This window comes from Crassostrea angulata, chromosome 5 (assembly GCF_025612915.1).
Source record: "Crassostrea angulata isolate pt1a10 chromosome 5, ASM2561291v2, whole genome shotgun sequence".
Lineage (NCBI taxonomy): Eukaryota > Metazoa > Mollusca > Bivalvia > Ostreida > Ostreidae > Magallana > Magallana angulata.
Window position 1 is genome coordinate 40949136 of NC_069115.1, and position 23471 is coordinate 40972606.

The 23471-nt window shown below is 33.8% G+C and overlaps 2 protein-coding genes across 2 annotated transcripts; one reads left to right on the top strand and one right to left on the bottom strand.

Annotated features, from left to right (window-relative positions):
- The first annotated feature begins 3951 nt into the window (after window positions 1-3951).
- Window positions 3952-8520, top strand: LOC128184263 (ankyrin repeat and SOCS box protein 13-like). The gene is made up of 4 exons (XM_052853692.1): window positions 3952-4131; window positions 4306-4896; window positions 6540-6849; window positions 7881-8520. The coding sequence occupies exons 2-4, from the start codon at window positions 4342-4344 to the stop codon at window positions 8327-8329; spliced, it is 1314 nt and encodes a 437-aa protein (XP_052709652.1). The 5' UTR covers window positions 3952-4131; window positions 4306-4341; the 3' UTR covers window positions 8330-8520.
- Window positions 8521-17088: 8568 nt separating this feature from the next.
- On the bottom strand, window positions 17089-19870 carry LOC128186007 (leucine-rich repeats and immunoglobulin-like domains protein 3). The gene is made up of 2 exons (XM_052855738.1): window positions 19735-19870; window positions 17089-18605 (listed from the first exon to the last, which is right to left on the bottom strand). The coding sequence occupies exons 1-2, from the start codon at window positions 19735-19737 to the stop codon at window positions 17193-17195; spliced, it is 1416 nt and encodes a 471-aa protein (XP_052711698.1). The 5' UTR covers window positions 19738-19870; the 3' UTR covers window positions 17089-17192.
- Window positions 19871-23471: the final 3601 nt, after the last annotated feature.

The window sequence follows — 23471 nt, forward strand, 5'->3', positions numbered from 1 at the left end:
GACAGCTGAGCGTCTGGCTGAACGAGACAGGAGTTCAATATCAATAGTGCTTGGATCCATACAATTTTTAGAATTGTTTCGATTACTAATACATAGTTTGATATCTTAAAATATTACACAACATGATTCATATGGGTTTTCTCTAAATTCTATTATAAAACAGTGCGTAATTGAAATACAGACTAGAAACTAATTGCCACGCAAGATATAAATGATAATCGATAAAATCAACTCCCGTCAGTACTTCAGTACTTTGATTTTAAAGCTCGATCAAAAATGGATACAATTTTGAAAATTGATAGAGGAAATTCGGACTAAATTAAACTTAAAATGTATGCTTAAAACGATATATTTAAATATAAAATTAGTAAAGCTAGTCGTATTTCATCATTTACTAACATACAAATTGTTTTATTATTTCTAATAATTACAAAATAAAGAAAACCTTGGAAAGGGTGTACAATTTTGACAAATTTTGAAAAAAATTTCAATAAACTTTCAGAGGTCACTGGCATAAAAAGTAGGTCATTGACCTAGTTATTTGAAAGTGAAAAATAGCACCACAATAGTGGGGATACAATGTACAATAAGTAGTTTTTCCTTCCTATTAGTGAATTTTGTTTTCGCCCCTGAGTAAACGTAATCCTTAATGCTTAGTGTATTCAATAAATAGGAATCATATAGATCGAATTCATTTGAAAGATGAAAGACTGGGAGCGGTAAACAGTTGGTAAATTCTCAATCTATGAGTGCATATCCATACGAAAGTCGGTTAGATTTTGAACAATCGTCTTTAAGGAAATACACTCTTGATTAGTTTGCAAGTTTTCAGATTTCAAATCTTCTTGTGATGAATTAAAATGCCGTTCCATTTCTTCGTATCTTTTATTTCTCGGCACAATTTCTGTCCCCAAGCGATCCTTTAAATCCAACATAGTTACAGACATATACCGTACTTCTGTTTTGACATCATCAAGAACACTGTTCGTTTTGTTAATAAGTTCCTGTCTTTTTTCCTCTGAATCTCTCTGAATGACACTTAAGCGTTTATATAATGTACTAACGCTGCGATTTACTGTGCGTAATTTCAAATCCTGCGCCATCATCTTGGTCTTACTGATAATACTATCATTTTTTACTTTCCTATTTTCCTGTAAAAGAGTTTCTAACTGAACATTTGATGCCATTTACCATCTGACGTAGTTCTACGATTGTTGTTTCACTCACAGCAAGACTCCTCTTGTTGAGATTGACGTCACAAACCAAAGCATGGACGTTTTTTTACCAAAGCGAGGCGAATATCGGTCTCTTGGTCGATCATTTGGCGTAGGATACTTAGCTCGTAACATTCAAGTTTCGTGCCAACTTTATACTGTGGATGATCAACATATACAGAGAGAACCATCGGACACTTTGATTTATCACTTTTTTAAAACCATTTTAAAAGAATATCATACATCTACTATCAAGCTATTATCAAGCTATTCATTTTCTTATTTATTACATCTTTTGAGATAAGCGGTTTCCGCTAAGATATAGTGTCGTGTCTTTTAATTTCACGACTTGTCAAAATAAATATACTTTAATCTTCCAAGCTCGTGTCTATTAAATGTGATATTTATATGATAACAGACATGAACTGTCTATGAGATTTACTGTTTAAGAAGTCGAGCATATTATAATTGAGCTTTATATCACCTGAATCACGGGGGTCTAATGCATTTAGATTTCTCTCTGATGAAATATTACATATAACTTTTCACAAATCTACAATGCTAATCATGTAGAACCATTTTAACAAGACCTTGGATTTTCGGTAGGATGTAACCATCTTTTTTGTACGTCAAAACAACTTAAATGAAAAATGACGCCGGTTGCAGGTGAAATATACATAGATTGCGAAGTCTTAGCTCAGAACTCGAAGCCAGACAAACCTTGTTGATTTCAAAGAGCCATGGCTGAGTGGCCAGCATTGAAATAGACAGGCATACGTCACATTGCTGTTTGACACAACTACCCAAAGTCCAAGCTCCTGTTAAAGTGGTTTTATTTGCATGCAGACAAGTACACACGTGCACAGAGTCATTATATCGATATCCACCCAACTAGATATCACTGGTCAATTTAAGATTAATGGGTCAGCACAACTTATAAGGCAATAAATCAATAAAGCTGAATTTGTTAATCTAATAAATTAGATTAGTTGATTTGTTTAAAAATTGTTTAAGAGTGCCACATCTTACTATTGAACAACTATATATTTTCATTTGTCGTCAAAGTTAGTTTTAGTGTATTGTGGCTTCATATATTTTTTGTCAAATACCAATTTCGGTATTTCAGTGTTGAGTTTATCAACATGATTAAAGCTGACATGAATTTATAAAAGCATTTGGTTCGCCGTATTAGTTTCGATCGCTCCTCTGCTGCCATTGGGGTATATATACCGGTTGAGAAAGCTACGGTCGGTTGGTTTCCGATCGAGGCATTCAGGTTGCGCGGACTTCAACATGCATGAACTTCACATTCTAGTAAAATGTTGTTAAATTTCCAAGGTAATCCTTATTATTTTGCACAGACAATGCTGCCCTACTTCGCATGCTCATCGAATACGTGTGTCGTTCATACAGAATACATAACGTCTGCATCTTTTTGAAAACCCCAGCGGCACTACATCCTCCACAGTAGCTAAATGATAGTAACAACGTAACGTCATTCCCATCTGTTCCTACAAAAAAAAAAACCCACCCCGTTTCTAAAATCCATGCGATCACTGACATCGCTCGATCTGCCACAGTGTGTGGTTTGCACATGTGCGATGTTATAACATACACAGGAAAACTGTCTAGCTAGTACGATTATCGAGGAATTATTAAAGTATCAGATTCTGTGTCTGAATTTCGGTCTATCTTGTTTCGTCGTTTATTGGATATATTTTGTCAGTGCAGTGGTTGTCATATTATTTTTGTTCAAAACGCGTTTCAACACGTCTTTTCGTCCAAGGTAACGTGTTCGGGTGTATGAAATACCTGAATGCAGTGAAGCATGAATTATAATGCTCTCGGACTATCTACAACTGATATGGCGATAGTCGGGGATAAAAGGGAAATAATGCGTATTTATGAATTCATGTCAGCTTTAACCGCTGAAAACCTTATTTTATTTATTTACACATTGGCCACGGATGTTCATATCCTTGGGACCACGAGTTTCCCTATAACTATATAAATCTGATGCTCAAGAAATCTAAGCTTCATTGAACCAGAATGTATATATTAGGACATCGCTATTTAACATTAATTTTCGACTTCCTTTATCTATATATACTTTTTCTTAATACAACCACTAGATCACTTTGAAAGGGATGTAGGCACTTAACAACAGTGATTGCTAGGCCCCCTTTTTGAGCACGAATAATTATTGTTAAAATCAACCAAAAATCAAAATAAAAAATATTATAAAATACTGTATAAACCCCCCTAACTCTACCCTCCCCGTTAAAGATTTTGAAGATTAATTGTTCTTATCGTCTAATTTATTTTGCGCGTGTGGACTCATCCCCCCAATGAACATACGATAAATGAAATACTTCTAAACGACTGGTTTTTATAACTAATCATGCATTTCCCTTTATTAGATTAAATATTTCCCAGAATTTTCTCCAGACATATTTTGCACATAAAATAACAATTATTTTAAAATTTAGAGTGGGGTTGGGGTAAGTATTGGTAAGATTGTTAAAAACAATATTTCCCCTTTGAATGGATTTAATTTAAATAAACACTGTCTATTAACTCGATTTTAATATTAAATATTTCTTATTTGCAGAATTCAATATATATAAGAACTATCTAGAATAAACATATGGCAATGGCTGGAGAGATGCACACAGATGTTGACTGCGTAAACAGAAACATAAACAAGAAGTAGATATAAATAGATTCCCCAGACTCACAGTGTCGCTATATCTACGTCTTGTGTTTGTTCTCGGAGTACTTAGAGAAGGTCAGATATGTAGAAGCCACTGATTTATGTTATACATCTTTCAAATGTCGTGTGTTAGCCCCGAAACGATGCGCGGCAGATAAAGTGTTCTAGCATGATGACGATGCTCTTATAACCGTCATTATTCAAGTAAGTTAAAGATAACATTGATGAAATTTTATTTTTGTTCTTTCATTAGTGAAAGTTAACTATAATTAAAGAAAAAAAGGAAAATGATATATCGATTTATTTTTCTTTTCGTGTTTTTACATTTTGACGTATATTTACATTGACCATTGTTTACAAATATGCTTTCATTTACAGTTGTACATTGATCTGTGTTACGAAACACGCTAAGCGATGGCAGATGATATACCTGCAGCCCTGTACCACGCGGTGGATAAGAATGACGTCACGAAACTGCGTTCTTTGCTTCTTGAAGGAGCGGATCCAAACGAGAACTACAACGACAGCCCCGCATTGTCGTTTACAATCCTGCATCTGTGTTGTGGAAAAGGATATTTAGAAGCCACACGGGTGCTGGTAGAAGCAGGTGCGAATATCAAATCACGTGATGCCTGGGCGATGACCCCGCTTGTCCACAGCATTATTTCTCAGCACTTTGATATCATAGAATACTTGCTATCGGAATGTCCACGAGCTGTTAACCTAACGGACAAGTTCGACAAACCACCACTCCATTTTGCAATAGAGTCTGACAATGTAGATATCTTTAATCTGCTAATAAACAGGGGCGCCGATATCAACCTGAGTACAATGCATGGGATTACCCCCCTTATGTTTGCTTGCACCACTCCAAAGTTGTCCAACAGGAAGGAAATGGTCAGTATTCTCCTGGAGAAAGGCGCGCTGGTGGATTTAATGGACGTCCTGGATTACAAAACTGCACTTCAGGTAGAAAGCAGACCTCTCATTCTAATCAAGAAACATTTCAAACAGTTATAAATCTATTTTTTTTTCGCAGAACCTTGTGATGTTTTAACTGCCCATGCTTTGTCAATTTCATGGATTCCATTATTAATCATATATAATTAGATGTCATGAAAAGTACTATAAGACTAGTTATTCGTGGTTATCTTTCTTTGTGTGTAACATGAGTAAATGTAAAAAGGGGAGTTACGGGGACCGTGTTTGCAAATTCATATTAACATTTTCTGGTGTCTTTGTGATAGCACTACATATCGATTTTGTAACGTATACTAGTAGCTTATCAATGACTTTTTTAATATTTAATCATACGGTCGCCGAATGATATACAAATATATCAGAAATAAGGAATCATTCTTTGATTATGATGAGGCGTGGCGTGATCAGTTCTATCATATATATTTGGGCTTTTTTGTATTTGATCATCACTGACCATTTAATAAAGATATTGTTATCATTGAAAATGGTTCAATACCCCTCTTCCCTCCAGATGCAGGACCTATTCGTAGGCTTCTTATAAGTTCTTTATAGAGTTTATATATATATATATATATATATATATATATATATATATATATATATATATATATATATATATATATATATATATATATATATATAAGTAATGGATATGTATTTATAGAAAACCATACCGGATTCTCGTTTTATTTATCATGGATTCTTTAGAATTAGAATTAGTTTTTATTAATAAATAAAGAGTCCATTGATACACTTTTACAAGATTTCATGATTTTATTTAGGGTAAAATAGGAAATTCCAACATTAATTTTGCCGAAATTGACACTAAGAATATAAAAAAGAAAATGTCATATTTTATCCTCTTACAAATATCCTCTAAACAGTCTTGCTTTAAATAAGAATATGGGTGTGTCGGATGCAAATCTAACATGTGTTTTGTCAGAATGTTTGTGTAAAGGCTATTAAAATTATCCTTCTTCATGGAGGGTGTTTTCAATGATATTTTCGATCATTACATCAATATTTGAAAATTAAGAGCTGATCGAACTTACATTAGAACATATGCCAGTTTTTCATTCAATCAGAAGTCGCAATATACTCTATCAATAGACCAATCCACACTTTACAAAAGTTATGTCCCTTGGCCGCCATCTTTGGGGAAAAACCCATATATTTCTCACAGTAGCCTTTGTAGTTTAGAGGGTTGTTACTTCGTCATTTGACATTAGAAATCCGTTTCCGCTGTGAATTTTAATTGCCCCATGTTGGGGCAACCCACACATCGAAGGAATAAATTAAATTCGAACAGATTTCTTCACAGGACGCCCAAATATTTGGTTGCATAAAGAAGGGAAAAGTTGGTTTTTTCCCTTTTGACCTTTGGGTTGACCCCGCAAAGGGGAACAACTTTTGCAAAGTGTGGATTGGACTATAGTGTCTGATTTTTTAAGAACTTTTGATCAGCCAATGAAAAAGGGCGTTATGTCCTTTGTAAATCAGATCATATTTAGTAAAATTTACGCGAATTAGAAGGGGCTTGGTAAATGTTACTTAATATTTATCTTACTATTACAAAATAAACCGGAGAAACTAATACTGGCAATTAAACCACATGCTTCTCTTGATTTCAGTATGCAGTGGCAAATCGACACACAGAAGTGGTCTCCCTTTTGCTGGTAGCTGGCGCAGACGCTAATAGTTTAGACAAGGGCGGAAGTACTCCACTAACCAATCTCATGGCTTCTTCTATACGTCCCCGGATGCTGGATTCCACCGTCATGGATGACGTCATGACAATTGTTGTCCTGTTGCAACAAATGGGAGCCGAGTTGAATTTGAACAAATGTGAATACAGTAATCCACTGATGGTAGCAACGCTGTTAAAATCTACAAAACTGGTGGAATATTTTTTGGCATGCGGAGCCGACCCAAACATCAAATGTAATTAAATCCATTGATGATTATTTTCTGAAATCAAAATTAAAAAAAAAACTTATATCATATACTCCTGAGATTTAGTTTCCGTCTAGTTTAAAATTTAAGGCTTTTTGCTGGATGAGGTTATGATTTTATTACACCCGGACCGGACACTGTTATGTAGAATTTCCCCTTTTTGTATTAATGAATTTTTGACTGTTCTTCGAAATGCACTGACTTGCCTGATTTGCCAACGATAAAGAAGAGTGTTGTCTTGCTAACAAAAATTGGAAAGATAGGGTTTATAAAAAGATTTTTTCAGAAGGTGTGAGTTATTTTACTGAAAACAATTGTTGCATTCTATAGCACAATATTTTTCATTAGAATGATAGGAATCTTAATTATAACACGACATTAAATAAGCCATAGCAAATATGCAACATGGATTAAGCTACTATTATAGTGTTTGTCCCAATATAGTTATGCAGCCCACCTGAACGATGGATACTAATGAAAATACACATTACTGTGAAAAAAGAGCAATTGACTAGATACAAGGGAAACTATCCAAGATAACTTCATTGACACATAATCATTTTTCACTCATAAAGATTCACAGGAACGAAAACAGATTTCTTAAGGAGATTTCTGATGGGAGATGTTGACATATTTTCACCATTGGGAAGTCACTTGGAATACCTCGCACTATTTTCCGATGTTATCATCCGGGTCTGATGTATTACAAAATCCCCTAGACTTCATTTTTTAGCTGTGTATTGACACCAGATAAGCTAGAGAGGACAATTAAACAAAGAAATCTTCGAATTTTTTTCATACCTTTGAATGACAACATTTGAAACCCGAAGTATTTATAAATATCCAGTAATTAAGCAAAATATGAATCGAGGATAGCTTGGGACACATTTTTATATAATAACGTCACAATGAACAACTTGTCTAGACGAAACAAAATGCCACGAAAGCATGAGAACACAGCATACCCAATCATACATTGCATATCAATATTTTTGCATTTATTTATTCTTTTATTTCAGTCATATCTGGAATAACTCCTCTACATGCGGCCATTGGGAACAGAGATCTCCAGACCACACAGCTACTGTTACGTTACAATGCCAGTGTTGCTGCCAAGGCAATGATCAGGCACAAGAGACAGGAAGAGAGACTGTGTGATCCCTTTGAAATGGCTGTTGATCTTCTGCAATGGGACATTGTAAATCTATTGACTGAGTATGGGTATAACTTGTCGCAGCATGAATACCTGAGGGACAGTGTATTTTTGGATACAATTCCTGCAGCTTTTAAAAACGATCCTTCCATGTTCGCCCTTTTACAAGAAACAGCACGAAAGCCGCCTTCTCTTCAAAAACTCGTTGTTCTTCGGGTGCGAGATATCTTGAAAATTGACATTTCCAACAAAGTGCACAGCCTATCTTTACCAAATTCATTGAAGAGTGACATAAGCATGGTAGAGATTTGTTGACAATTTTCTGTAAACCCAACGATCCATTATCCACATGTGCATGTATAAAATAACAAACGTAGTTTCTTTTTTATAGCTTGTAAGCAACTATTATAACTTACAATACTCCTCAAACGCACTACATTGTGTTACATGTACTAGAATATTATAAATTCTTTCAATATACAAGCAGTGTAATAACAATATCATTTGCAGATGGTGTTTATTTTGTTCCTTTATTTTTTAAACCTTCATTTATAATTATACAAGATGATGACCCGCACAAGCGCGGGGATCAACACTTAACGAATGAATGACATAATACTATAATGTTGAATCATATTTTTTTTTCTGTATATATTGTGTCCGATTTTTTTTTCTTTATTGTATTCCCAACCTATTCTTTATAATTGAAATAAAAATAAAACAAACTGCATAGCTGGATATTTGGTAAAGGGATGGAAAATTTAACTGAATTGGATGATACATACATCAACATGACCTTAATTCTTTTTGTTGCAGCTGAATGGAAAACGTGAGTGGGTATTTAGGATGTCATCTGTCAAACTTGTTTTTTAGGCCGAATTTCACTAATTGTTTTATCCCTGTCCCAAATGTGAAGTTCAGATAAAAGACTGTTTCGAAAAAAAAAAAAAAACTTACGAAGGGGGCCCCCCTCCCACATTTAACTTCGACGTTTAATTACAGGAACTGTTTCTTGTTTACAAATTAATGTATAAAGTTTACTGCCAATCTGTCGTTGTATTAAAATGTATAAAATTAAAAAAAAAAGCTTGTGTATGCATATTAATTTGCATTTCTAAAATCAAAGTTGTAGTATCCAAAGTATCTCGCCCTACACTTTCCGCCGCTCTGTAAATTAGTCAAACCGCGTTCCTGGGCAACCCGTTCTGGATAATAAATTCTTTCGATCAAAACTAAAATTGCACACAAATTTTTCCATTTTATTTATTTACGTTTTGTTTTAGCCAAAGATGTCCCATCAAAGGAATGAATATCTGCCCGCGATGCATGGTGAACCCGTCCTACACTTTGCGCCATGATGTTAATTAGTCAAACAGCGTTCTTGGTTACTCCGTTCTGGAAAGTTCGCTAGAGGTCGCGATTCGCTAGCTTCTATTTATCAAAACTAAAATCGCTCACTTAAGAAACGAATTGCCTTTTCTCATATATAGAACGTTTGTCAAACCTTAACTTCTTTGTGTAATCCAGGTAAGTTTCCAATTAATATATTTACTGGTTACGTAATAATTCAATATTATTTCATTGCAAGCATATATTTTGATGCAAACTACCCCTGACCTGGATCCGCCAAAGCGTCTCCACCACCTTACTCACATTTTTGCTATTTCGAGCTGGTTTATCGAAAATGAAAGCAGGTTTTTGATTCATTTTACATTAATTACTTATCGAGTAAAATTCGACTATATAATAGCTTACGGACTTCATATTACACGTGTTGAAATACCAAAGGTACGAAAGCCGAGAAGGATCATTCGAGATTCGAAATACGAGATTCGAAATACGAGATTCGAGATTCGAAATTCGAGATTCAATATCTAAATTAACCAATCAAATCATGGATCTGAAACCTGTATCCTAGCAACATCAAACTGTTCTAAATAAAGATCATTCGTACATGCTCTTTCCTACAAATAAATGTCTTTATAGCTCTTAATAAATGCTATGTTCACTTCTCCCTACCTAACTTAATAATTATGTGTATTTACTTTTACACAGAATATCTAAGTAGACTAATTATAATGCAGTGTGCTTCGCGGATCTAAGTGATTTTGTTTGCCCTGGTGCATTTCCACCTGATGCGTTTGAACCCTGGGGTATTTCACCACCAGCAATCGGGTTTATTCACCCCTTTTGTGTAAAAATGCGGTTATGGTAGAGAACTTCATAAGCGTAGCTAATTTTTTCTGTAGGGGGTCCTAGGCCAATTTTAAAAAAGTTTACTATGTAAATTTAATAAGCTCCAATTTTCCCGAGGAGGGGGTCCAGATCCCCTGACCCCCTCCTTTCTACATCCCCGCATGAAGATTAGTACATGTATCTAAATAATCTAAATATAAATAACCTGTCCTGTTTCACTAATAAATATAAGCATTACTTATCGTTTTTATGTATGCATACAGTGATACACTAGTACTATGATTATAAACAAATCATTGAGATATTATCACATTATACGGAATTATTAATAAATACAATTTTTTTTCCTTTTCCTCAGTAAACAACTTATTATGAGTCTTACTTTTGGAATTGTTTTCAATATAGAAGGATACCTACTCTCTACAATTAAAGGTAGGGATGATAGGGTGCCAATTTGTTCACATTGCCGATTTCTTGTGCAGAGAACAGTAAAACTTTTTAAAAATTTGATTGTGCATGAATATTTCAAAATTAATTGTTGTACATGTATTTTGTTATAATTCATTCATTTATATATATATCAGAAAGATTAAAAGCATATATTTCACAGCCAAGTTAAGTTTCTCTGTAGTTTCCTACCCCCCCCCCCCCCCCCCCGCACCAAAATTGACAATAATAACATATAAGTCATACAAATGTTTACTTTTTTTGTAAGTAAATCTATAAGGATGTAAATAAGCACTGCAAACAAAGATGTGTGTATTTAATATACTACTACATTACACTTAGCCAGATCAAATGTAATCAGGATGAAGCTACAAGGGGTGAGTGGTGCAAATTTACCAATTTGTCGCCATACACACAGAACACCAAATAAAGAAACTGTGAGTGGTGTGTGGAATGCATAAAAGATGGCGGCAAATTATCTCAAATAATCAGTGCAAAAACCAACAAATAGACTGTTATTTGTTACATATCCTGCAAAAACATTGATAAAAAATGTTATCGTCCCCTAACATAGCCGATTAAGTTAATGTGTACATATGGTCAACGTACATGTAATTCTAATATACAAGAAGGCGGACGTATCAGGCGGGGATCCATAAAATTAAATTTCAAAAATGATCGGTTGAATTACATTAAATGCTTTGAAAATTGTTTTAAACTATCGCACGGGTCAAAATGCATGAAAGAAGCTATGTACAGTGTAATTTGAAACTTTCATTTTATATCAATATGTAGTATTACTTATTATAACAAATGAGAGTATAGCACAACTGCCACAAGCAATACATGTCCTTTACCGGCACCACCTCCCTCCCCATAAAAAAATGAAACAATTGTCGTTTTATTTGCTAAAATGTGTGTGGTTCAAGATTTTTCTAAAGGACATACCCGATTAGAATTGAAAAAGAGTCGTACGTTTAAAACTAATTTTGTCAAATTTTTTAGTTTCATTTGGTTATATTTTGGTCCATTTGGGTAAATAGATGCACCAGCGCAGCTGTTATTTATATATAATCAGGCCATAAATTCAAAATATTTTCAAAAATTAATAGCTTTAAATCCAGTGGATGAAAAAAAGGAAAGCAAGTCGAACTCGATGAGTGCTAATACCTGTGTTGAATGAATGGTACAGTAGGATATGCGCAAAAAAGTCCCGTCTACTCTTTCCTACCCTATATTTATTGGAATATTAAATCCGATTATAAGAGTCAAATTAAAAATCAAGTACGGATATGTACCTGTTTATCAAAAGTAAGACTACTCATAATTTATCTACAGTGCATCGTTATGGAGCTCTACAAAAAGTTTTATATTAATTTGCCGAGCCAAATAAAAATAACCTGGAAAACGAAGAGAAAACAAAGTGGGGACACAATAACTGGCAAACTAATTAGGACTTTATAGCCCCCCCCCCTCCTCTTGAAATGTATATACTGAAAACAGATTATTGGAGTACAACATCCGCACACAATTTAAAGAAAATTTCATGTTTTTTGATCATTTTCGCTAGCTAATGTAAGACATCACAAATACCCCAAACCCCCTCACGGAAAAGGAAATGCTAGGTGATGAGAGAGAGAGAGAGAGAGAGAGAGAGAGAGAGAGAGAGAGAGAGAGAGAGAGAGAGAGAGAGAGTCGATGTAAATCACAGGTGCGCTAACACCGTTAAAGCTTGCTAGTTGGTCTGCCCTACCCTAGCTACATCCTCTCTTTTCTCCTTTTAGAGGCTTAATTATTTAGGAAATAAAGTACGAGTTTTCGTGAATGTTGCAGAATAACCTCCGAGGTCGAGAAATGTTGTTTTGAAATATAAAAGCCGAGGCGTTAGCCGAGGCTTTTATATTTCAAACAACATTTCGAGACCGAGGAGGTTATCCTGCAACATTCACGATAACAAGAACTTTATTTCTATTCTACTAACAGCCCAGTATTTCTACAGATCGTTTCTTCTATAGAGAGACGATCTAGGTCATTTTGACGGCTGTTCCGTGTAACCCCAACGGTTTTGTTAGTAATGTTTACATGTGTATCGATCAAAGGAATCACATGCAGACGACAGACGTTTTCTTTGGATTTTTAATACTCTTCACTTATTTATAAAATATCTTTGAATCATGTTCCTAATATTTTAAGGGCAATTTAATACGATTATTACTACTACACGTGATATATTTTATGTAAAAACATGCAGTGAAAATGTGTTAGGGAGGTCCTAGGAACAGCCGCATTGATCTCTTAAAAATAAACATTTGAGGCAATACACATCCTTCTGACTGGAACTAACACGTTAAATTGACATGGTTTTAAAAAAAATTACGGTTTGAATTTGTACTTTCATGATCAGTGCGAGACAAATAGGTATTTCTGATCTGATAATTTACTGATGACGTTCGTGGTATATTGGAGAATAATGTCCGCGGCATCTCTTTGATCTCGGCAATAACTGTAGTAGAATGTCTATTATATATGCTTGTAACAAATCAAATCAATTTTAAATTCTAAATCAAAACTGAATTTGACACTACAAAACTCTCTCTGTGTCTGTCTGACTGTCTGTCTGTCTGTCTGTCTCTCTCTCTCTCTCTCTCTCTCTCTCTCTCTCTCTCATATCGACAATGGCATTGCCATACCCTACAATACACTATTCTTATCTGGATTTTTGTCTTTGAGGTTGTAAATCATTATATCCTCTATGGTTTAAAACTTTATCATAACCTATATTTTGACATGTCGATTATTTCATTGAGTTTCGTTTCATAGCTAAAACATTTAGATTAAACAGATCTTTCTTCGCGAGCCGATTTTTACACAGTTGGGGCGAATACACTTCGGGTTAAAATTGTTCGGGGGGAAATACATACAGGGCAAACAAAACCACTTAGATTCGCAAAGCCAACAGTGCTATTTCTAATTTAATTATTTATACTGTGTGGGGTTAATTCATCAATGTTTATTTAACCATGTTATAACCACTATATAAGAGCTATAAAGACATTTATTTGTAGGAAAGAGCATGTACGAATGATCTTTATTTAGAACAGTTTGATGTTGCTAGGATACAGGTTTCAGATCCATGATTTGATTGGTTAATTTAGATATTGAATCTCGAATTTCGAATCTCGAATCTCGTATTTCGAATCTCGTATTTTGAATCTCGAATCTCCAATGATCCTTCTCGGCTTTCGTACAAAGGTGTGAGCAGTTGCGTTGTTGCAGGCATTTTTTAGTTTGTTGGCAAAAGGTCTTAATTTATAAGTATAGAAGATACCTCTCTGCGTTGATTAAAGAAAGAAAACCAATAGTTAACGTTATAATTTTCTTTTCTATACGTAAACATTACTTATGATACATTTCAACTGAGTCAGTCTCAAAATATTTAGGAAACCTTACGGCCAGAGAAAGAAACAGACTTGAGCTATTGCTTTGAATGCCTGATTTTACTTTGGAAGCCAATACAATTGATACAGTTTGCGCTTCATTTTTATTTCAATTTTAGATTTCGTAAAAAGACACCAATACCGACACTCGCACATGCATTCTCGTGTTATGACGCATGTGTCCTCATGATTTGATCAATTTCATTATTTATTTGAACGAAACTAAATTCTAAAATAACTTAATTATTGGCTTCATTAACATGTACAACATTGTTATTAAATGCAATTATATACATAATTTGCTTGTTTTGGCGATAAAAAGGTGTGAAAGTTTATGTCTTCCAGTAGGATTTTTTCGATACTGAACTAGATTTATAGGTAAATTCTTCAAGTTGCCACAAAACTTATGTCATAATGTTTATACATTTGTAATATATTGATAGAAAGTTTTACATTTAGAGATTATATTTTATGTTTATTTTCGTGTATAATATATTTCATTTCCATTTTACAGGTAGCGTTTTGATACATGTACACAATTCATGTAAAATTATTTGTAAAGATTATACCATCATTTTGGTAACTTAACCAATGAAATAAGCAATTTTTTTAAATAGTTTTACATGTAATATATTATCTTGATCCATTATATTTCTTACACATTTACCCTCGATGCCCTCAAGTCTAAGTAATGAAATTATTAGCAAAATACAGCAAATCTTTCTGATGCACGTCTGTAATAAATAGCTGCCTAATTACATTTTTAATCAAATTATTCGTACACCCCCCGATCGGAGAGTATTTTTTAATAATTATACAATCTTTTTGTTTGGACTTGAATGATTTAAAATTTAAATATTCATAAAAAGATATTTACTAGAAATGTCCTTTAATTCAGTTAAGAAAAAAAAAAAGAATCGGCGCAGGTAGACCTTCGTTATAGAGATAAGAAGGCATTTCATTTCCCAAGTAATGCGTCGGTGGCTCCCTCTAAAAGGTTATCATTTGACATCAATCGTCGTCATTGGTAGAGAATTTGACCAATCACAAATACAAGGAAGTTTAAAGCAGGTACTCGCTTATCAAAAAGGTCATGCACTTTAAGTCATGTATATGTCCTGACAAGAAATGCAAGGTTCCCGATTTGATCTGTCTCTTACTTTACTTTCAATGCTGTAATTCGGTCACTATCTGAAAGACCCGGTTCCACTTACAACATGATATTATAATATAAAAGATGTCTAAAAGATAAAAGATAATGTAATATATGTGCTAAAGAAATAAGACAGTCATCTATAGTAACTACTAAAACATAAACAAGTAATATACGATGATTTCAATAAATCGAAGGCAGACTTAATTATAAATTCCTTCCAATTACTTGAAAATTGTGATTAGTACGCTCAATTATAAATACGTTATTCTTAACTACCACATCTCTGCTAAATATTAGATAGTTTTATTGATACTGTAAATGCACGAAATTGTGTCAATGCAATTATATTGTCATCAAGTACCTTTGATGCCTCATACTTTTAATACAGTTTAAGTATTTGGATCTGACCGGTACATGGGTTTAAGGAAAATCATCATTGAATTAATGTAAATTAAAAATCTCGTGTATACAAAATCTGAGTTACAGCCCTATTGTGTGTTATGAGGTTATTAGAGCAACGAAATGCTTTCTTTTGTAATTCATGTATGATATGAATTCAGGTAGTGACATTGCAGAAAAATTACATAATCTCCATTAGTGGGTCTATTCTCTTTTTTGCAATGATCGCATACTTTATAATTCCGTATGAATCATCAAAGATAGCATTTTATTATTAACTTTATATTTATTTGTCCCCTTCCGGTTTTCACCGGAGGGGACTATAGCTTTCCTCTGCGTCCGTCAGTCTGTCGGTCCGTCCGTCTGTCCGTCCGTCTGTTTGTCCCACTTCAGTTTTCCACACTTTTTTTCTTTATGCGTTTGAGGAATAATATTGAAATTTGCTGAACAGCTTCAAAATGTCAAACTACAGATCAAGTTTACACTTTTGTAGCGTCTGGTTGACATATTTTTGAGAAAATTAATTTTTTATATTCCAATTTTTTAATGTTCGGATTCGTTATCGGGCTCGGTGTGTATCAAATAAACGAGGAAAGTATGTTGTCAGTAATAATATCGTGTATTTCTTGGACCATTCCTTTTACTGTTTCTAACAAACAAATAAGTTCTGTAAAATAGTGTCAAGCATTGTGTTGTAAATTTAATCGACAGGGCTTTATGTATTATTACAATCGGGTTCGTTATCGGGTTGGTCTGTTGAGACGGTAAGAATTGATATTCTGCATAACAGTGCATTGTTTTCACAAATTTCTACAAACCGGTAGGGGACGTGTATTGCTTATGCAATACTCTCAGAATGCTTGTTTATTTTATTTTATTTTTAGAAATTAATGAATAAATCGTAAAAAAAAAGTAAGTTAAGTCTGATATCATCATGATTATTTCTGGCAATCTTTGATTTATCTTAAATTGTTGATGGTTTCGACCGATTGACAAACTGGTTAGAACTTGATCGTGTAGTTTTAACCCTGTCAGTTTCTTTAGAACTATAAATCACAATCGGTTATTTCTTAAGAAATAGAAAAAATAATTGGTAGATGTAAATACATGTATATTTCAATGTTTTAGTTTGAGATGTAATGATACGGTGCTTGTTGTAAAAGATACACTTACCACTAAATGTTCATTTCTCGAGCTTTTTTGTAATGATGTCCATTCAATCATCGAAAAAATGTAAAATCTGAGTTCAAGCCCTATTACATACAATGTAGTGATAGTAAGTGTTGTGCTTTGATATGTTAATAATTCATGTATGGTGCTTGATGTAAAATAAAAGCTTAATCAAACACTTTGCATTATTTTTTAATAACCTAGATTTGTCCTTGCGATCATCGGACAAATTTACAAAATATAATAATGAGAAAAAAGCAATTAGTGAATGAAGGTTAGTTGTTAATGTATCGTTTTACAAAAAAAAAATCCAAGCAATTTTAAATGAAAGAACACAGGTGAAAATAAATGCTTAAATTAATGCAAAAAGAAATTAGCCGTGGTTATACGGTGCAATGTTGTGGTCAACTTTGTATTGAGGACAATTTGGGATGTACTTCGCAACATAGTTTTTCACTGTGGAGTCAATGGTGTCGCAGTCCCCTGTGATGTCCATTGGCGATCCTTGGGCCTGGCACCACTCAGTCTTAGTTGCCAGCCACACAAGGGTCTCACACATACAATCTACTTTATTTCCGATGAGGTCCACTTTGGCAGGGCATGGATGCATCAGATTTAGGGCAATGGGAACCTGTTTAAGATTAGTTAGCCTTAAATCCAAGCTAACAAGGTGGTGCAAAGCTGCGAAGGCGTTATTCGAAATGTATTCCAGAGAGGCGTTTTGAATGACCAATTGCTCAAGGGTTGGAAGGTTCTCGAGATCGTTATGTTCGATTGTTTTTATGTCATTTTGGGACAAATCGAGATGAGTAAGGTAATGTAAATCAGAGAGCGCTCCTGGGATTCGGTCCAAACCACAGTTGACCAATGACAACTCTGTGGCCGTAACGTTACCTTCTATAGAAGCGTCGCTTAGAAAATCAAGCAGGTTTCTGTCTAGGCTTAGTTTATCAAGGGCTCTAAGATATTTCAGAACTGGTGGAAATTTAGTCAGACCATCACCATCCAAGCTGACTATCCTGAGTTTGGGTGGTTCAAATTTTAGCGGAAACGACTGGATAAGAACACCTTTATCGGTTATCTGGGGGTTGTCGTCAAAATGAAGCTCTTCTAGATTTTTGAGCTTGCTTATTCCAATGGGTACAGCGATTAAATTAGTATTCTCTATCTTCAAGTATAAAAGTGTTGTTTCAAAGCCGTGAAATGCTTCTGGAGTTAAGACTTGCATGAATGATCCAAGTTGATCCACATGAAGTTTTTGAAGCTGAACAAAGTGATTCAAAGACTCTGGCCAGCTGACCAACTGGTTGTTTCCGAAAGTGAAAGCAGTGATCGTATCTCCCATAGCTCTCATAATGTCAGCAGGGAAGGAGTTTGAGAACCGCATTGGATTATGCGATACATCCAGTTCTTCAATCATGTTTAACTCTTTCAGGGCAGTTGGCAGTTTCTGAATATTGTTGAAACCAAGATCAAGAATTTTGACAGAATCAACTAATCCTTCAAAAGCACCTGCTGAAATAAATCTGTCGGCCAAATTATTATGTGATAAATAAACCGTTTCGAAGGGGGCACCGACAAAACTTGCATTGTCCAACGTGGTCAGGTTGTTATTTCTCATATCTAAAGTGTCATAGTTCGAAGCGACACCTAGGGAAGAAAAATCAGGCATAGTGGTATGTCGCCTACCGCTGCAGTCGACATAACGATTTCGACACGAGCACCCAGTAGGACAGCTAGCACTGGCTACTACACTAATCAGGGCGCTTAGTAAGATCAGCCGCATCTATAAATAGAGAGTGAATGCAATTTAGCACAAATAGTTAGAAATTACTCATTATGTCAGAAATAAAGCATAATTTTGTGAAAGTTTTTAAACAACAAAATTTAGCTTTTTTCAATAAAATCGGTCCGTCAGGTCAAGCTTTTTTGTTACTTAAAATGCACATGTACACATATGAGTTTCATACACATGTCATTTTAAGAATAAAATCATTCACCCACATAAAGCGTTAATGAAGGTATGTCATGAAATTTTTACATGTATATGTGTTACATAAATCATGAAGTGTACCACTGACACCAAAACATTCGTATAAAAAACAAATACATGTACATCTTTACAGAGAGGACGTGAAATAAATTCTAAAGGAGGCGTTAACAAAAATCTGTGTTCGAAATTATTTTAAAAAAATATCAGAAATATTCGGCTCATTTTAGTTGTTAATGCATGTATTCATTTACTTAGTATTTTTCTGTTCAGAGAAACAATACAATCAAAATATAAGAATTGAAAAAACTTAAATACACGAGAAAAACATACCAAAATATAAAATATAACTCCAACTATGCTACTTATTGATGTATTAAGCAACATATTTAAAATGAAAAGAACGTTTGTTTTTTACTTAGACATATGCTTAGTTTATGTATGCAGATGCTGGTGTTTTTGGAAATTAGCGTGCTATTAAATGTAATAAGAATCTTATGTAATCTGACCCATGCATAATGTACGTAAAAGTTAAATTACATCGATACTTGCGATACTAGCGCAATTTTGTGCGCCGTAAATAACAACGTTTTAACACGTACGGAACCGTAGCTCCCATATAACAGAATCCAAGACAATTAAAAAGAAAGCTTTATTGGTCTTATTTAGTACGAAAATACAAATACTGTATATATCATGATCGACTTTCAGTATACATGAATACACGATGCAACAGATGTAGTTTTTCTTTTCAAATAAATCAAAATAAAATGTCTGTTAGGTATATTTATATAAATTAAGAATAGGTAAGAATTAAGTAACAAATACAATTGCTTAATTAGCATCTTAAAAACAGTATCAGTATAAGACTATCAACATACTTGTATCAATGAGAAATTTTTAAAAAATATATGAAAATACCAACCATTTTCAGTCTTTGTTTAGAAAGTAATGATAAAAAACTCTACAAGAGGAACATCTTATACGTTGCAGTTACCGAATACCGGGTACTTGCCAACAGAGGCATCTCAACAGAGAGGGGACACCTTTTTGGGACATGTTCTTTACTTCCGTGTAGATAAGATGGGTCTTCTCCAGGCTGCAAAAGAATTACTTTGGGGTATTTTATCAGACCTGGGTCACTATCTCTCTATTATGACTAGAAAAATGAATAGTGTCGTTAAAAAAGGCACAGGTATGTCAAATAAAATAGGAGATGTCATCAACTAAAAAACAAGATATATGTTTTTTTTATTTTAAAATATCCCAATTTTTTTTTGTAATCGTCCTCGTTAAACAAGTACAATATATCTTAAAGATCACATGCGTTTCTTTAACAATGATAACATAAACCAATGTACGGAAGCTTATTGAGGCCAGTTAAGCAAATAAATTAATTTATATTGCGTTAAATCGAAATAGTTATTGCGTTTTAATGCAATCTTTTGCGTTTATTCGCAATTTATTTTGCGTTTAAACGCAAAAGATTGCGATAAAACGCAAAAAGTTATGCGATTAAACGCAAAGTGGATTGCGTTTGAACGCAAAGTTTTGCGTTTAAACGCAATGTTTTGCGTTTAATTGCAAAAGTATTGCGTTTAAACGCAAAACAAATATTGCGTTTAAACGCAAAGCTATTATTGCGTTTAAACGCAATTTATTTTGCAAATAAACGCAAACGTTTTTGCGATTAAACGCAATAATTTTTGCGATTAAACGCAATAATTTTGCGATTAAATGCAATGATTTTGCGATTAAACGCAATAATTTTGCGATTAAATGCAATGATTTTGCGATTAAACGCAATGATTTTTGCGTTAAATCGCAATTAATTCATTTGCTTATATATACACTTAGTATATGTACCAAGTCCGTGATTTGATGACACCACTTGACACATCACAAAGACTCAATTTCTGGTTTTCACTTATAATGAAATAGTAAGTTGTCATAACTTGAAAGCATCAGGCACTTCTATGCAAACGTATCCTGAAAAGAAGGAAATACAAGAGAAAAATAAGTCTTTGCTTATATTTGTTTCCAAATTCTTCCTTAGAGATGACATGCAAAATGGCTATTGATGGATGCACTAGTGATGTTTGCTTGCCGGATACTTTGTATCTAGACTGTGAGAAACAGTTGGATTGAAAAAACGGAAAAGACTCCATCGCAAAGAGCATTATGCCAAGGGGCCTTATAAATACAGGCATGTCGATTCGTGTGACAAATTAAAACAAATGGAACTTGAATAGTTGCATTGATGGCTATACTATGAAAATTTATTGTCTCCAAGATATTACCTAATTGAATAGGTTATATAACCTTTTCAAAAAGTAAAATCATCTATTTGAATAGGTGATTGCATCTATTCACACTCAAAGAGTGATAAATGTATCATTTTTTTCAAATATGTGATATCCCTTGTTCACATCACAAGATAAATAAGTGATTGATATGTTATAATACCAATTCTAATAAATGCTATCACTTTTTCAATAGGTGATATCACTAATTCAAATCAGTGATATAACAATTACAATAAATGCCAAATCAGTCCGTCATATTGAATAAACATTTAATTATCACTTTCATTTGACAATTATATAATAAAGCAGTATGGATGGCAGTTATACAGTGTATGTGCGGACTATTTGATTTCATTGAATAAATAAGATTCGATTCATGAGAAAAAATATGAAAAACAAATTAGAAATAGAGGAGAGAGCACGACGAGAAAAGCGAGAAATGTCTAACATTTCAAATTAAATAAACAGATTGATGGATGGTTGTGGCATATCATAAGTATGTCATAAACCTCTTCTTTTGGTCTGAATAGAAAAGTCATGTTCAAATTAAAAAACAGTTTTGCAATAAAACGCAATAACTATTGCGTTTAAACCCAATACCTCTTGCGATTAAACGCAACGATTATTCCGTTTAATCGCAAAATCATTGCGTTTAATCGAAAAAACGTTTGCGTTTATTCGCAAAAAATTATTGCGTTTAAACGCAATATTACCTTTGCGTTTAAACGCAATAATATTTAGCGTTTAAACGCAATACTTTTGCGTTTAAGCGCAAAACTTTGCGTTTAAACGCAAATCTTTGCGTTAAAACGCAATGTTCTTTGCGTTTAAACGCAATAGCTATTGCGTTTAATCGCAATCTTTTGCGTTTTAACGCAAAACATATTGCGATTTAACGCAAAAGATTGCAATTAAACGCAATAATTATTGCGTTTAAATGCAAAAGAAATTATTCTTTCTGCTAAGCTGGCCTCAATGAGCTTCCGTAATCATCAAATAGAGATGAATTTGATAAAAAAAAAAAACCTTTTGGAAATTTAAAAGCTATATAATTTATGCCGTTTTAAACTCTGATTTGCTATATTAGAAACCCGACCCAAATTTTGACAGTGATGATCTACACAAGTTAAAAACTTTCTGCAACAAACACAATTTAATTCAAACGTAAATAACAATATTCAATTGCAATATAATTTCCAATTAATATATATTTTTAAACCGATCCGCTCTGTAAATGCCTCAGTTTTAAATATCCAGTACCATCTGATCACATGGTATCCTAAAGCAAATATGTACATGTAAACAAAAAATCGACAAAAAGCATGGTCGGCATGTAGCTGCAGATCTGTATACGTAGCTCACGGTCTGAAAAATAATCGGATGAAGGCGTGGGGGCTACAGTGCCATTAATAGTAAAAAAAACAACTGCAATTTACGGTACACAAAAATTTCATTAGTTTTTGACCGATTGATCGTATTTCCGAAAACATTCTGTACATGCATTTGATTCCGAAACTTTCTTCAGACATGTTGCTACTGATAGTGTCACTTTACTTGCCTCTGACAGTCTTTTAAACACCATCAACAGCCTTGTGAATTTAAGTTGTGCAGTTTGTTTTCATGTAAAAATGGCGATTCTCGATCTCGATCTGAATTTATAATACAATGTACTTCGTTTTCCGAGATCGGTTAGCATGTTTAGAGAAAATCCGAGGCAAGTAAAGTGACGAAGTAGTAAATTGCATAAAGAATTTAATGTCACTAATTTGTTCAACGGAATTTGTGTACAAATAAGGCTTATCAGTTTTGTGCGCAATAAATACACGATTGTTTCCATGGGTGTCCCTGTAGTTCTGTCCATCCAATTTTTTTTTTCAGAGCGGAGGCTACAGATCTGCAGCTAGGTCGGAATTCTGATAGCAAAGGAAATAAAAGACAAAGACGGTACAGATGTTTTGAGTCGTGAGCCCTCGATAAGGATTAAACTAACGTTATGTTTTATCTTATCAGATATGAGTTAAAATGGCATATATTTACATATCTGATCAGAAATAAATTAATTAAAATGGTATATATTTGCTATGTTTATTGACAATGGTTATTCCTCGCACAAAGTTTTGAATTAATAATTTTTGATACCGTCAAACAGTTTTTTCACTATTTAATTTGGTTAACAAACTTGTTGTCATTTTTTTTCTCCCCCCCCCCACCCGTGATGCTTCTCTGAATAACTTTTCCGACGTTCATGCGCAGAGAAACACCTAAATTGCATATGATTAAGGAATAAGGAACCATTCTTTGAGTATTATGAAGTGATAATTTTGGTCGAGGCGTGATTAAATCAAATAATGCCCGA

What these genes read in the sequence shown, in the direction of transcription:
- LOC128184263 (XM_052853692.1), top strand. Translation starts at nt 4,342, where the DNA reads ATGGCAGATGATATACCTGCAGCCCTGTACCACGCGGTGGATAAGAAT. An exon ending in ATTACAAAACTGCACTTCAG is followed by an intron (nt 4,897 to 6,539) that starts GTAGAAAGCAGA and finishes TCTTGATTTCAG; the next exon opens with TATGCAGTGGCAAATCGACA. An exon ending in AGCCGACCCAAACATCAAAT is followed by an intron (nt 6,850 to 7,880) that starts GTAATTAAATCC and finishes CTTTTATTTCAG; the next exon opens with TCATATCTGGAATAACTCCT.